This window comes from Oreochromis niloticus, unplaced genomic scaffold (assembly GCF_001858045.2).
Source record: "Oreochromis niloticus isolate F11D_XX unplaced genomic scaffold, O_niloticus_UMD_NMBU tig00002015_pilon, whole genome shotgun sequence".
In the NCBI taxonomy this organism is placed as follows: domain Eukaryota; kingdom Metazoa; phylum Chordata; class Actinopteri; order Cichliformes; family Cichlidae; genus Oreochromis; species Oreochromis niloticus.
Window position 1 is genome coordinate 22091 of NW_020327533.1, and position 14608 is coordinate 36698.

At 46.2% G+C, this 14608-nt stretch overlaps 1 protein-coding gene across 1 annotated transcript; it reads left to right on the forward strand.

Annotated features, from left to right (window-relative positions):
• Positions 1-9736: 9736 nt before the first annotated feature.
• LOC109199166 (uncharacterized) lies at positions 9737-14094 on the forward strand. The gene has a single exon (XM_019354496.2). It carries the CDS (start codon positions 9905-9907, stop codon positions 14066-14068), a length of 4164 nt encoding a protein of 1387 aa, XP_019210041.2. The 5' UTR covers positions 9737-9904; the 3' UTR covers positions 14069-14094.
• The last annotated feature ends 514 nt before the right edge of the window (positions 14095-14608 follow it).

Here is a 14608-nt window from a genome sequence, read left to right on the forward strand (position 1 = left end):
AAAACGGCTGTTCCAAACCAGATGTCCTTACTGAATCATCAGAGCTGAACTGGTGATGGAGAAACAGGTTTACCCTTAGGTGACATGAATGAGTTGAAGGGAAATTATGAACTGTTTCTGAGAGAGGAATATACACCAAGCTCCTTTTTTTGTGTAGCTGACAGCTGGTAACTGTGCAGGGGCGGATCTAGCAAAGCTTTTGCCAGGGGGCCAGGTAGCGAGAGGTACAGAGAAAGGTGGACACAAAGATATACTTTTCTTTCTTACTCTCATATAAAATATTTAGCTTTTATTAAATAGTTATCTGAATCTTACAACCAAAGTTTGTATAATAATACACAAGATTGGCTGTAGACCATTGTTAATCATTCAGAACACTGTGTAAAAAATAACAAAAAACCAAAAGTGAATGCAAAAGTGCATAAATATTTATTTTACGTGATTGATGTGTGTGGCGGGGCGTGGTCTGCAGTGCCGCTGCAGGGGAAGTGGACCCACCTGAGCGGCATCTGCAATCACGCCTCTCTGGCGTAGTCTGTGCTGTCTCGGCTGTTTTTTGGGTGTGTGTCGGGCTGTGAGTTGAAAAGCTATAGCCGGCTGTGTGGGTACACCAACCATGTGTGAAAAGTGGTCCATAACATAATGCTTCAAAGCGTGTTCATGCAAACATTGTCGTGTCTGCCGTGGTACAATGGGACTTCTGCTCATGAACCTGTGTGCACAGCGTCTGCAAATCGGCGCTGTACAAAGTCACTTCATCTTTACCCAAAACTGTAAGCTGTCATCTGTGAGGCGCGAGCGGTGTTTGTTTTTACCATAGTTCATGGTGGAGAATGGCTGCTCTGCTGAGTTTGGCTCTCTGTAGCTGTATGAATGGCAAACTACACTGATTACCAGCGGCATAGGCACACATAAAATTTCTTCTGAAATTTTCGCTTTCTAGTTATTATTATTCTTCAGTTTCCGCCTGAAATTTTGCAGCGAATCTCGCCCCGCAGTTTTGAGACAAGCTTCATATATGTTACCTCATTTTGTGCGGCTGGATCTGGAATGGTGTGCTATGACTTTTGGTGTTTATGACTATTATAGTTTTTTAAATATTAATATTTTAGTGAAAATTTTCCCGCGCTCCTCTGCCAAACAGTTTTGAAAATAGGGTTACATATGTTACATCATTTTGTGCGGCTGGAGCTGGGCTAGTATGGTGTGACTTTTGGTGTTTATGACTTTTATAGTTTTTGAAATATTTAGATTTTAGTGCAAATTTAGGCCAATTCATCTTTTGGCGCCAAATAAACAGACTTCATTTGTGGTGTGTGGGCGCCATCTTTTGGTCCCATTGAAACAAATTTCAAACTTCATTTGTGGTGTCTTGGCTCTCTCTAGTGGTATGCCGGGAGTGGTACAGCCTGTCTACCCTTATTTGGATACCGTAATGATGACAATATCAATGGCGCGCACAGCCTCGCTGCTTTCAGGAACCATTGGAGGTTTTAAGGTTGCGCGAACCATTGAATAGTTACGGTAAACACAATGGCTTCTATGCTTGGTGGAAAACTCCATATCCCACAATTCATAGCACACCTCTGCCGAGTTAAACAATGGCGGCCACCACTTCGTTTTATATGTCTTTTATTAGTGTTTCTAGGTCACAAAATCAACTTTTAAGATATTTTCAGGCGAGAATGTAGGTGTGTAAACTTCAAATATCTGCTTGTTTTATCATATTAGCGACAGTGCTCTGACGACCTCGGTCCTGCCTGACAGCTAGCCGGCTACCTAGCTAGCTGCCGCACTTGGCTGCAAATGCACAGGGAGGGGACTCTCTCTCTCCTTTCACCTCCCCGGTCTCTCGCAAATGCTCGCACAGAATCGGAGTTACAGCTGGATGTGGAAAAAATAACTGAGTTGTTTGGTGGTGCTATAATGCGGAGCTACAACAGTGGGCAGCTATCCACCGGTGTATGACAGAAAGGACATGCCGCGACCGCCGATCGACCGGTGTTTGCTAACACGGAGGTCAATCGTGGATCAGGGAAAGCGAAGGCAGGAGCGTGAGGTGAACTGAATTTCAGGTAAGAAGTTATGACCTGCACTCTATTTGGGTCAGATATAAACCGAGTTTAGGTGTAGTTTATTTAGCAGCAGTTCTCTTATGTGTTGCTGATAGCCGGCTAGCTAGCTAGCGCCGCTAGCATAGTTAGCTAGTGCCGCTAGCGACCCTTCGTGAAAAAGCACCCAGGCTTGGCTTATATTGAGGCGGGTGAAACTCGTGTCAGCACCCGGTCGCTCGCCTACAGTATGTGTTTTAGCTGGACTTATTTTTCGTTTATATGGGCTGATGATGCTGGAAACCGAAGGCAGGAGCGTGAGGTGAACTGAATTTCAGGTAAGAAGTTATGAACTGCACTCTATTTGGGTCAGATATAAACCGAGTTTAGGTGTAATTTATTTTCGTTGACCTTTTACAATCGTACTGCCACGGGAGTTTATATACAGCTGTGTGCGCACTAAGTTACTGACGTTGGACTTTATTTTATTCATTAGCGTTAGTTCATAGAGTTGCCGTGCCGTACAAACGGAATCGTCCCACATTCAGAGAAAACATTATGATTTATTCTGTCGTTACGAAGCCTCCCCTGTCATTCTCTCGCGTGTTGAAACGTCAATCATGAAACTGATCAATGATCGGCTGTTCGCTCTTATTTATCGCGCTAAACAACAGCAGCACGTTTAAGCTTGATCAGCTGTTGTTAGAATTCTTTTGATTTTAATTTCTAGTATCAGCTGATGTTTGCTGGAGCATGAAGATGAAATCAGGAGATGTCCTTACTGAATCATCAGAGCTGAACTGGTGATGGAGAAACAGGTTTACACTTTAGGTGACATGAATGAGTTGAAGGGAAGTTATGAGTTGTTTTTGTGTAGCTGACAGCTGGTAACTGTGCAGGGGTGGATCTAGCAAAGCTTTTGCCGGGGGGGGGGGGGGGGGCAGCTAGGGCATGAGGGGTCTGACAAAATGCTTTTGCCATGATGTAATCTGTAACTTCCACATAGTATGCTGATCAGTGTAATTTTCAATGATCAAATTGTAATAGAGACGAGCAAACATATTAGCAGATCTGAGAAGGAAAAACCTGTGTTATGAAAATGATTTTAATCTTTTATACATGATTGCATTTGAGCTTATTAAAGAGTTGTGGCTCCTGGTCAAGTGAAGGTCAGAAACTCTTGGCAGGCGCTATGATCAGCCAATACAAGGTGAGAAGAACAGGAGCTCTGAAAGGAATTGCAACACACCTGATTAGTTATTACTTATATCCTTTAGAGCTAAGATTTAAGTTTGTATCATTTATCACGTATATCTTTTAAGTAAGTTTTAAGGTTCATTTATCTTCAGTTTAAGTAAGTTTCCTTTATGGTTTGAGTATTATTCGAGTGTGACATTTAGGTCAAAAGTTATTCATAGTTTAAGCTGTATGAGCTCAGGGCCTTATGTCTGGCTATGACAGAGGTGTGAGGTGAAGCTGGGGTGCAGGAGAGGTCATGACACAGACATAGCCTACACAGCAGGCACACACACACTCACGCACACACGTACACACCATAGTAGATTGACTTGAGTAGGTAAAAAGTCAAGATGTATTTTTGGCTGCAAGTGCAAGTTCTGCCGGCATACTGTCAGATGCTTATAGGAAGTGCGCCTGATGTTTAAGAGATAAGGATGCGTACCTGGGGCGATACCGGGATGGAGATGAGACGTAATGTTCTTAAAACTATGGTAAAAGGTAACGGAACATTTTGTGGTTTGAATTGACGTAAGCTGTACTATTGTCTGTTTTGCAAAAGAGGGGGGCTTTGTTGTTGTCCCCATATAAAACCTTGTCTAATTGTTGTAAGTTCAGTTCAATTGCTGACTTTGCCCAGCTTGAACTCCACGCGTGTAATCAATAAATCTTCGCTTTGATCACATCCTCCGGACCAGAGTTGTTATTTGCCTGTGAGCCCTTCGTACTCCTTTATCCCCCAATTCTGAACCTTGACATTTGGGGGCTCGTTCCGGTGGTTGGGGAAAGGAGAAGACCAGTGGAGGTGCTGGACAGGGTCCGAGGTGGTCGGGCGGACAGACGGTAATCAGTGGTGGAAGTGAGGGGACATTCGCCGGCGAATTAAAAAAGGTAAGACACTACCTGTTGAAATGAATTTCCAAAAGGTGTCAGATTGAATATGACAAAATTACAAGGTCTACTCACTGAAATTACTGGTGAAGGTCTGTTTGATTTTGATGGTAATTTTATGAGCATGCTGGTTGAAGTAATGATATGAATGATGATGATGATGATAAGTGATAAGTAAAAGTACTGGGTTCAAGTCCCAAAGAAAAGGAAAAGAGTTAAACTGAGTTCAAGTCTCACGTAGAAAGTAGGGAAAATTGGTCATTTTTGTGGGTTCAAGTCCCGCTGGACATGGGGTCTATCTTGTGATGGGCATGTTGTGAGTTCAAGTCTCCTATGTCCACAAAGGTAGATCTGCCTCAATCTTAATCCTGTTTTGGGCTTAGATTGTTGTTTCAAATTATTCTAAATTTTTCTAGGACGACAGCGGCGTCTGTTAAGAAGCGCATTTTCTCGGAGGTAACGCTCCCTCCTGGATAAAGACGTTTATCCTTGACCTACCCTGAAGAGTAGGAATAGTACGGCACGACGAGCCGGGGAAAACTTGGGAATCTCCAAAATTGCTAGGAGTTCGAGTCTCCTATTCTTGCGCTTTTTTGGCTACTGGTAAATTAATTTAGGACTTAGAAATTTGGACAGGGCAGTTCGAGTCTGGTCTGGTGAATTGGTCGCAAAAAACCTGAGGTTTGCCCGTTCGAGTCGGTTATGGTAAATTTAACAAAATTATATAGGTTTTAAAGGCCTAAGAATCTGTGCAGTTGTAATATAAAGACGTCTCTGTGTAATATGAAATAATTGATCTTTGTATAAGAGGAGTTTCTGTGTCACCAGTGCGCCGCCGGAGGTGCACTGAGCGTGAGTCTGTGAAAATGTAAATGAGGAGCGGTGACGCACATAGTGATTGTTGCTTTCAGTTTCGAGCTTGTAACTATTGTTGGAAAATTTTACTAAATGTCTGTAATTAAGAGGTTGGCTTTGCTTATTACGAGAAGATAAATAGAGTTTGAAGTAATCGTGGTGAATGTGTGATCCGTGACTAAGTTTAAAGGTCACAGTTTAAGTGTGTGAGTGCGCGATGAGTCTGACTGAGTGAGAGAATGCTGCAGGTCTGCGAGTTATTTTTAGACAACCTGTGTTCATGTAAATGAAGTGGCTGCTACTGCGAGTGCACAAAGGGGTTTTCACAGCTGTTTAATAAAGAACGTGGCTGCGAAATCCCTAGAGCGTTGGGGATTCTATAGAAACTGTTACGTATTGCTGAAAGATTGTATTTAAGATGCTGGTTTTGTTTATAACAATTTTGTGAGTGAAGTTTTAATTTTTGACATGAGTGTATGACTGTTTTGCCGAGTTTTGAGATAGAATATATGAACAGTGAGTTGAGTTTTTTTTTTTTCGATAAGAGGGATGTTTGTTTCTGGATCTTGTCAGATTGAATATTCACGTACAGGGAGTGTTATTCATATGACATGCATTTGTCGGGCTGAAACGCCGGAGAACCACTATGGTTTTACCGTGTCTGCAGAAATAAGATGGTCAGAGTTAGAGTTATTTAGCTTTCTGTTTCGTAGTTTCCTGATATTCCGGTGCTTGGAAAAATATATTGAGAGACATGAAAGGGACCCGCGTGAAGCTGCCGGTGCGTTTTCTCTGTTCTGCGAACGTGCCTTTAGTCCCTTTGATATAGAGTACCACTGGACCGGGTGACGGACGGTGAAGTTGCGAGTATATGCAAATGAGCTGGCTGCTGTGAAACTCAGAAGGGTTCCTGTTTTGGTTTAAAGTGTTTTTGAGGTCATAAGCATGATTTGCACATATTGTTAACGGACTGTAAATATTAAGTTGTTTTGTTTGTTATGAGGATATTCACGGGGCTTTATTTTATTGCTGGGATGAGGTAATCGATGAGCTGGGTTTGGGATATTGTTGTTGTGATGCAAAGCTGGATGTTTTGAAGCTGAAGCTGTTTTAATTTAGGCAATATATAACTGGTGATATTGACATTTGAGTTTTCTTGTGTTTTTTACCTGAGGCTTAAATAAACAAATAAGCACCTCTAGGAAACCTGGTCAAATTTTACTGTGCATAATAACACAGGGTGCACTTAGGTATAACTCATTGCGGCCTATGCTGTAGTTATAGGACAGATTACAAAAATTGACGAATTTCTGGGAGTAAAATGTGAAGATAAGATAGAGTATATAAAGTTTAATCGGATGATCTGAGTTTGTTAAGCACATGGCCATATAATAATGTCGAGTTGTAGCATGCTGACATATCAGTAGAGAACTGTTAAAGATCAATGAGCTGTCTTGACGCAGAGAAAATGGAGTAGTCGTCCTGTTAGGATCGAATGATACTCCGGCTCGGTGGTCAAGTTCAGACATAAGCCTTAAGCAATCATGAGCCACTAATAAGCGTGACAGATTAATAGATATAAAATTACAGGATTGAGTGTTAAAAAATCACAGTGAAATGAGCACGCAATAAAGTGGACTTGTTAGAGGCAGTTTATCAGTAGAGTAAAATAAAACAAAACAAAAACGGATTGGCTGAAATAACAAGGTTTATAATTGAAGAGTGTTAATCTGGACTTGAGGTTTACATAAGCGACAATTAGTTGGAAATGATCACAATGCTGTTGGAGGCGTTTTGTAAAGTGGATATTATACTCGTGGAAGGTGTCTTTGAAGTTAACTGTGTTTGCCATGGAGAAACGGAGGACGCCCCGTATGATCTGTCCATATGCGCAGAAGTTGATTTAGATGATTTGGATGAGTAGGTAAATAAATGTTTGTTATTGTTTACGGGATTAATGGAGTTGGCGGACAATGAAGATAACCCGGGGTGGGTGCCCTCTAACGCAGCGGTGTTTCTTTTCTCCCTGGTAGAAGCCGCGGAGACGGGTTCCGAGTTTGACATGCTTGGGTGAGGGTGTGTTAAGGTGAAACCCGGGTCAGAATAAATGAAGGGTGCTGTGATGAACGGGTGGCCAAGTCACGGATGGCTTATGATAAGTTGGGTTAAACTCTGTGTGTCGCCAATCAGGAGAAGACGAGGAAGTGACTGTCAGAGTGGTGAGACGGGCTGTGGAAACCGAAAGAGAAGTACAACAGAGCAACCCAGAAGGAGGAGTCAGAAAACGTCACTGGAGGAGGTAAGTGAGTGCGTGATAGAATGGGTGACAGGGCGACCTCTGGTGGATCAAAAGGGTATAAGCCCTTGAAGGCTCAGGTTGAGCAGCTTAAGAAAGCCATTCGACTGGCTAATGCTGGGGCTTTAAAAGCAGCCGAAAAAGAATGTCAGGTTATGGAGCTTGAGGTAAGTAAGCTCATCACATCTCAACAAAAGAAATTGAGTGATGAAATAGCTCTGAGCTTGGTGTTCCAAACTGAAGGAGAAAGATGTGAAGAACAACTGAAGCAACTGGAAGAGGAGTCTGCAGGTCACTCAGTGAAAAGAAAGACAAAAGCAGCAATGAAAGATCTCAGAGAAGTGCATGACAAGTGCTCTAAGTGGCTGTTTTTGTGGAATGCTGCAAAATCTTGGATGAAGGAAGATGACACGGCCAAAACAGGGGATATGGTGAGTATAATGGCCTCAGTAAAACAACTGAAAGAGGAAAATAAGAAGTTGGAAGATCAAATGAGGACCTTGACCACAAAAACAGAGGAAACTGCTACACTCTCCACACCCAAAATATACCCATGGGCCACTTTAATGCCAAGTGCTCCACCCCCACCCTATGTCATGCCGGTGATGACTGTGGATGGAGGACAGGTTCGTGGGCCTGAAGGACAAACAGGAACAGTCCTGGGAGGAGTGGTGAATGTTAAATACACTGGTGGACGCATAGGGAGACAAGAGGAAGAAGTAAGAGCAGGGGGACGTCAGCCTTTAAGTGAAGGTGGGAGACTGGAGGCCTCAGCTGCAGATGAAGGCCCAACCTCGCCACCAAGGGGGATCATGGGTGATGGGCTGACGCCGTCCGAGGAACACCTGCTAGAACAGCCAAGACAGGACAGACAGGTGGAGGGGATGCACACCCGAGAGGAAGTGCGATCCATAATGGAACTGGGAGCCCGGCCCAAGCACAAGGGATCGCCAGGTCCGCAGAAGGAAGGACAGGCCCAGATGAGGGGATGGGGTGGAGCAGAAAAAACATCCGACCAGGAACGCTGGGAAGGAGAAGTGCATGGTCGTATGCATGAGGAGCCCGAGGCATTGAAGAAAGTGTTCAGCACATTGGAAATGATGGGGCGGACGATATTTAAGGGAAGCTCAAAGGACAAAATAGAGGACGAGGTCTCTTGGAGTGAGGAAGAGGAGGACGGCGATGAAGAGGAAGTAGCCAAAGGAGGAGAAGTTGAGTCCGACCCAGGGCCAAGCATAACACTGAGAAGCCGCGAGGTAAGAAAGCACGAAGGTGGAAAACAGAAGCAGGCCACTGCAGGTCGGAGAAGATCAATGTTTGAGCAGTCAAAGGGAAAGACACAGGTGGTGAAAAATAGAAAAGTGATTTTTGATAGAGGAGTACAGGACGGACAACTGAATTTGCCTCTGATGTCTGGTCCATGTGGTGAACCGGTGTATAGAGCATATAAAATCAGAGATTTGGAAGCATTGGTTAAACAACTTCCGCCCATTACAGAAGGAGGGGCTAGTTGGCTGAGGAAACTGACCGCACTGACCGAAGCAGAAGAACTTGCTCTCGGGGATTTTAGAGGGGTCGCTGGACGCTGCCTGCTGGGCGGAGGATTAGCTGATGTAGAGGGGCTAGCACGCACCACTACGTATGCTAATGACCTCCCTCTCTCTGAGGTCCAAAGTGCCCTGTTTGATGCTGTTCGTGAAAAGTATCCAACACGCAACACCGGCATGATACCTAAGATAATTTGGGACCCTAAAGACACACCAGGGGAGTTCTTAGCTAAGGCTAAGGAGCAGTGGTTGATTGAGACAGGCATTCATCCAGGTAAGGAGGGCGAAAGTCGGGCGTGGTTCCGTTCCGCCGTTCTAGCAGGACTGCCAAAACAGGTCACAGCAGACTTAGAGAAGAATCCAGACTTTGCAGTAGCGGACTCGGCGCAGTGGGAGAGGCATGTGGTGCATCGCCTCCAGCAGGAACAGGATTCGGTGAATAAACAAAAGAAAGAGCTCGAGGAAGCCCAGGCTCTGCTTGTTAAGTTGCAGTTGGGGGAGGCTCGCGACAAATTTAACAATAAAAAAAAGGAGCTGAAAGAACCAAGCAAAACGGTAATGGTGGCAAGGCCCGGGGCTGATCCGGTGCCTGACTGGCCGGATTTGGATCCGAATCTCTACCCTGATGACTGCTGGCCCGCCAATGCACCAGGGCAACGTAGACCAGCTGGGAATTGGGGACCGGTGGTTCGCAAAGGGGGCGTGGTGGATCCGGCAGGAGCGGGCTAAGAGCTCGGCCTCTGGGGTCTCCAGCTAACAATGACGGTTGGAATTGCTGCTTTATTTGTGGAGCAGAAGGACACTGGTCTCGAGACTGCCCTGTGAGGCCTCGTAACTATGTGGGACGGGGCTACCAACCCCAGGCACGTGGAAACATCAGAAGAGGAGCTGCGTACAGGGGGGCGCACCAAGCTCCGAATCCCAGTGCAGCGCCTGTCGCCCAGTATCCAGTTGCTGACTGGGGCTGGGACGGGGAGCAATACTGACGCCGCCCGGAGAGACCGGACAGTGTGGGCACGGCAGAACCCATGCTGTCGATGACCGTGGAGGGTACAGAATTACCCTTCCTGGTGGACACTGGGGCAACCTATTCTACATTGAGAGACACACCGGACTGTGCATCACTTTCAAGTAGCACAGTTAATGTTGTGGGTTTCTCCGGGATTCCGATGACTCTGCCACTGACTGATCCCGCTTTGACGCAGCTGGGAAAACAGACTTTGAAACACCAATATGTGGTGTCACCACAGGTGCCTGTAAATCTCATGGGCAGGGATCTGCTTGTGAAACTGGGAGCAACTATTATGTGTTCGGCGGACGGCCTGACGGTCACTCTGCCAGGAGGAAAAGAATTCCCGTGCCTGGGATCGCCTTCAAAGACTCAATATCTGGTCAGAGACTCTGAGCAGTCCACAGCAGACATATACTGGGGACGGCTGGTGGAGGAAGGCATTCTGAGAACATACCAGCAATGGAGACCCTGGATAATGAGCTTGGCCGTCTACTCTGAGCCTAGAGATCCTTACCACGTCACCCTTTTTTATGATAAGGAAGAAGACGACACCTATAGGGAGCAATTTGAGAGTGATCTAGAGGGAGAAACGTGGAAGGTGAAAACACACAATATTTATATTGGACCAGAAGGTGTCGCCGCGGCTGTCAAATTAACGGATGAACAATTGCCCTGGTATAATGTGGGAGAGGATTCAGCCCCTCACATTACTTTGGCGGTCCATGTTGGTCATGAGGCACGAGAACTAGGGCCAATGGTCAAGCGGGCGCTGGACAACTCTTGTTGGCAAGGTACGCAAATTCCAAATGTTTGGTATGCTCCTAAATGTAAAATCTATCGTGTACTTTGCTGTTCTAACGATGCTGTGATTTTAGAACATAAAGAAATTTCCAGAACACATGGCAGGGAGAAAACAGATCATCCAGACGCGGTGGCTGAACTCCCCAAACTGCCTGACACATTGTGGTCCAGAGGGCCAACAGATGTGGGTTTAGCTTCCTGTTCACCTGTTCTTTTCGAGCTGAAGTCGAATGCACCCATCAATAAACCACAGTACAGGCACAAACCGGAAGCTGACGCAGGTATTGCAGAAACAATTGAAGGGCTGTTGCAGGTAGGGGTGTTAGAACCATCACACTCATACTGGAACACACCTATTTTACCAGTAGAAAAGCAGGGCACGGGGAAATACAGAATGGCACATGATTTGAGAGCTATTAATGCCATACTACGTACTGAAACTGTTCCTGTGCCTAATCCATACACAGCTCTCACGGCAATTACATGGGACCAGAAATGGTTCACGTGCATTGATTTGGCTAACGCATTCTTTTGTCTTCCACTGCACGAGTCACTCAGAGACATTTTTTCATTCACATACAGAGGCAGACAGTTCAGATATACACGATTGCCACAGGGCTTTGCACTGTCACCAGGCATTTTTAATCAGGTGCTGAAAGAAGCCCTGTCACCATGTCAACTGCCTGAGGGCTGCACACTAATCCAGTATGTTGATGACCTCCTAGTTGCAGCTCCTTCCGTGGCGGCGTGTACGGCAGCCTCGCTCGCAGTGTTGAACCGACTGGCAGAATGTGGCTTCAAGGTCAGTAAGGAGAAACTGCAGCTGGTCCGACCGGAGGTAACTTTTCTGGGCCGGGTGATTGCACACAAATCCGTGGGGTTAATGAACACACACAGAGACCAAATTCTCACACATCCCAAACCACGAACTGTGAAAGAATTGCTTTCTTTTCTAGGTTTGACAGGTTACAGCAGACAGTTTATTCCGAACTACGCAGGTAAAACCGCCCCTTTAAGGGACCTGATTAAGAAAGTCGGCGCTCGAGACCTGAAGGCTGAGTTGTCTTGGACGCCGGCCACAGAGTCCGCGTTCATTTCGTTGAAGCAGGATTTGTCAAGAGCAACTGATCTGGCCACACCAAATTACGATGAACCGTTCTACCTAGATGTTTCTGAAACAAATGACATTGTAAATGGTGTATTGTTTCAGAAAAAAGGGGGGAGTAGAGATGTGCTCATGTATGTCAGCATAAAACTGGGCCCAATAGAAGCAAGACACCCAACATGCACACGACACGCAGCAGGGGTCGCAAAAATCATCCAGAAAACAGCACACATAGTAAGGGAACACCCACTGAAAGTGCTCACCACACACAGTGTAGTGGCTTATGTGAACTCACAGGCGTTCACAATGACCCCACTGAAACAACAGAGGTTGAGCAAAATTCTAGATGCACCCAATCTGACATTCACACATGAAGGGATTAACATGGCAGATTTAATGGGGTCAGGGGAACCACATGATTGTGAGAAGAGAGCCCAGGTTGAAGAGAAAGTGAGAGAGGATCTAAAAGCAGAACCCATAGCAGGAGCAGAGGAGTGGTTCACAGATGGATGCTGCCACAGAGATGAAGAGGGACTTAAAGCAGGGTATGCTGTAGTTCGCAGAGTAGGACAGGAGTATCAGGTAATAGAAGCAGGAAGGATTGAGGGACAGCAGTCAGCCCAGAGAGCTGAAGTGATAGCCCTGATCCGAGCTCTGCGGTTGGCCAAGAACCTGAAAGTGAACATTTACACGGACTCAGCATATGCGTTTGGAGCCGCACATGTGGAACTGGCTCAGTGGAAGAGAGCCGGATACAGAACTGCGACCAACGCACCTATCTGCCACAAAAAGGAGATGGAGGAACTGGAGAAAGCCCTAGAGGATCCAGATGAGGTGAGTATTGTAAAATGCAAAGGACATTCACAGGGAGATAACCCGGTGGCAAAAGGAAACCGGACCGCTGATGAAGCTGCAAAAAAGGCCGCAGGCTATAAAGGACAGAGACAAATGGTGCAGGTAACGGCAGAAGAGGAGGTGAGTACCAACACTTTGGAGGAGGTCAGACAGGCTCAGAAGGAAGCAGCCCCAGAGGAAAAGGGGGCGTGGCAGGCTAAAGGAGCCTGGCAGGAGGAAGGTCTGTGGAGGAGCCCGGACGGGCGTCCAGTTTTGACGACCAAAATGGCAAAGCAAAAGGTAAGTGAAGCTCACCGACTGGGCCACGTGGGTATAAAACAAATGGAGAAAAACTTGTGTCGGTGGTGGCATCCGGAGTTAAGGAACATGGTACAGGAGAAGGCCAGAACATGTTTAATCTGTGGAGCACACAATCCCAAACCAACAGTGAAACCAGAGCCGGGTAAGTTTTTGATGCCTGAGAGACCGGGAGAGGAGATTGTTATTGATTTCACTGACATGATTGAGACAGGCCCAGGTGGTGTGAGGTATTTGTTGGTGTGTGTGGATGCCTTGACCGGCTGGCCAGAGGCTTGGCCAACCCGGAAGGAAGACGCGAAAAGTGTAATAAAGTGTTTGATTAACCATTACATTCCGCGACACGGGTTTCCCCGAAGGATTAGATCAGATAATGGCACACACTTTAAAAACCAGGATCTGCAAGAAGTAGAGAGAATGTTGGGAGTGCAGCATAAATTTGGGACAGTGTATCATCCCCAGTCTCAAGGAAAAGTAGAAAGAATGAATCTGAACTTAAAAAATAAGATAGCGAAAATATGTGCACAAACAGGGTTAAACTGGGTAGCTGCACTCCCCATTGCTTTGATGACCATACGATGCTCTGTGAATCAATCAACAGGGTTTACCCCGTACGAGCTGCTGACCGGGAGACAGTTTCCAGCACCTTGGACAGTGGTCTCGGCGGAGCAGCCCCAGAAAAGGAACAGGTCTCATGCTGAATATTTTAACGAGTTGAAAGCCCTTGTGTCCAGTTTCACAAAACAGGTGACGTGTGAGAACCCCAGAGAGAAAGGAGAGGTCCCTGACGCCAAGGCGGTGTGGCTAAAGGTCATCAAACGCAAGTGGAAGGAACCCAGGTGGACAGGTCCATACGAGGTGACAACTCGGACGGCTACAGCGGTCCAGTTGAAAGGGAAAGGCGACACCTGGTTCCATTGGACGCAGTGTGCGGCAGCAGACGAGAGCCTAGTGGACGAGGATCCGACTCCGGCGGACACGGGGGGCAACGAGTCTAAGAGGCAGAATAAATCCTCTCCCCTGTGCAACGGGCCGACTGGTAGTCCACCCAGAAGGCCGAAGAAAGAAGAACCGCTGAGGAGGAGATCGCCGCGCCTGCAGAAAGGAGGGACCACAAGCTGAGTGGCCCGAAGAGAGTAGCTGAAAAGAGAAAAAGCAAGCAACAAAGAGACAAAGGAAAAGCACGCTTGACATTCTTTTATTTTTATCATAAAATACACGCTGAAAATGCCACGCCATGAATTAGAACCTCGTGAAGAGAGGGCACAAATTAAAATGTTACTTGTTATAGTGAGTTTGATGTCTGTGATGATATTAATTATGGCCGTATGTTTGCTCGTTTATACTTTGCAGAAAAACCCAAGTGAACTGTCCGGGACCAGAGGTCAGCCCACTCCAGCACCACAAGAGGGATCGTTCACCGAAACGGGGCCGAGGGTGAGAACAAAGCGTGAAATCTCGGGTACAAAGGATGGGTGTCTCAGCAGATATAAGGGGCTAGAGTTAGACTACGTTAAAGGGTCCACAAGTGCATATACGTTTGACTTATGTGAAGTGATAGATTGCGAAGGGGCAAACAGCAGCTGGAGGGGATATGATGTGTGGATTTGTAGTCACTCTTACATATGCACGCGGAAAGGGAGCCCTCACTCTAGCCGGGGA

Coding starts and splice junctions, on each gene's coding strand:
- LOC109199166 (XM_019354496.2), top strand. CDS start 9,905: ATGCTGTCGATGACCGTGGAGGGTACAGAATTACCCTTCCTGGTGGAC.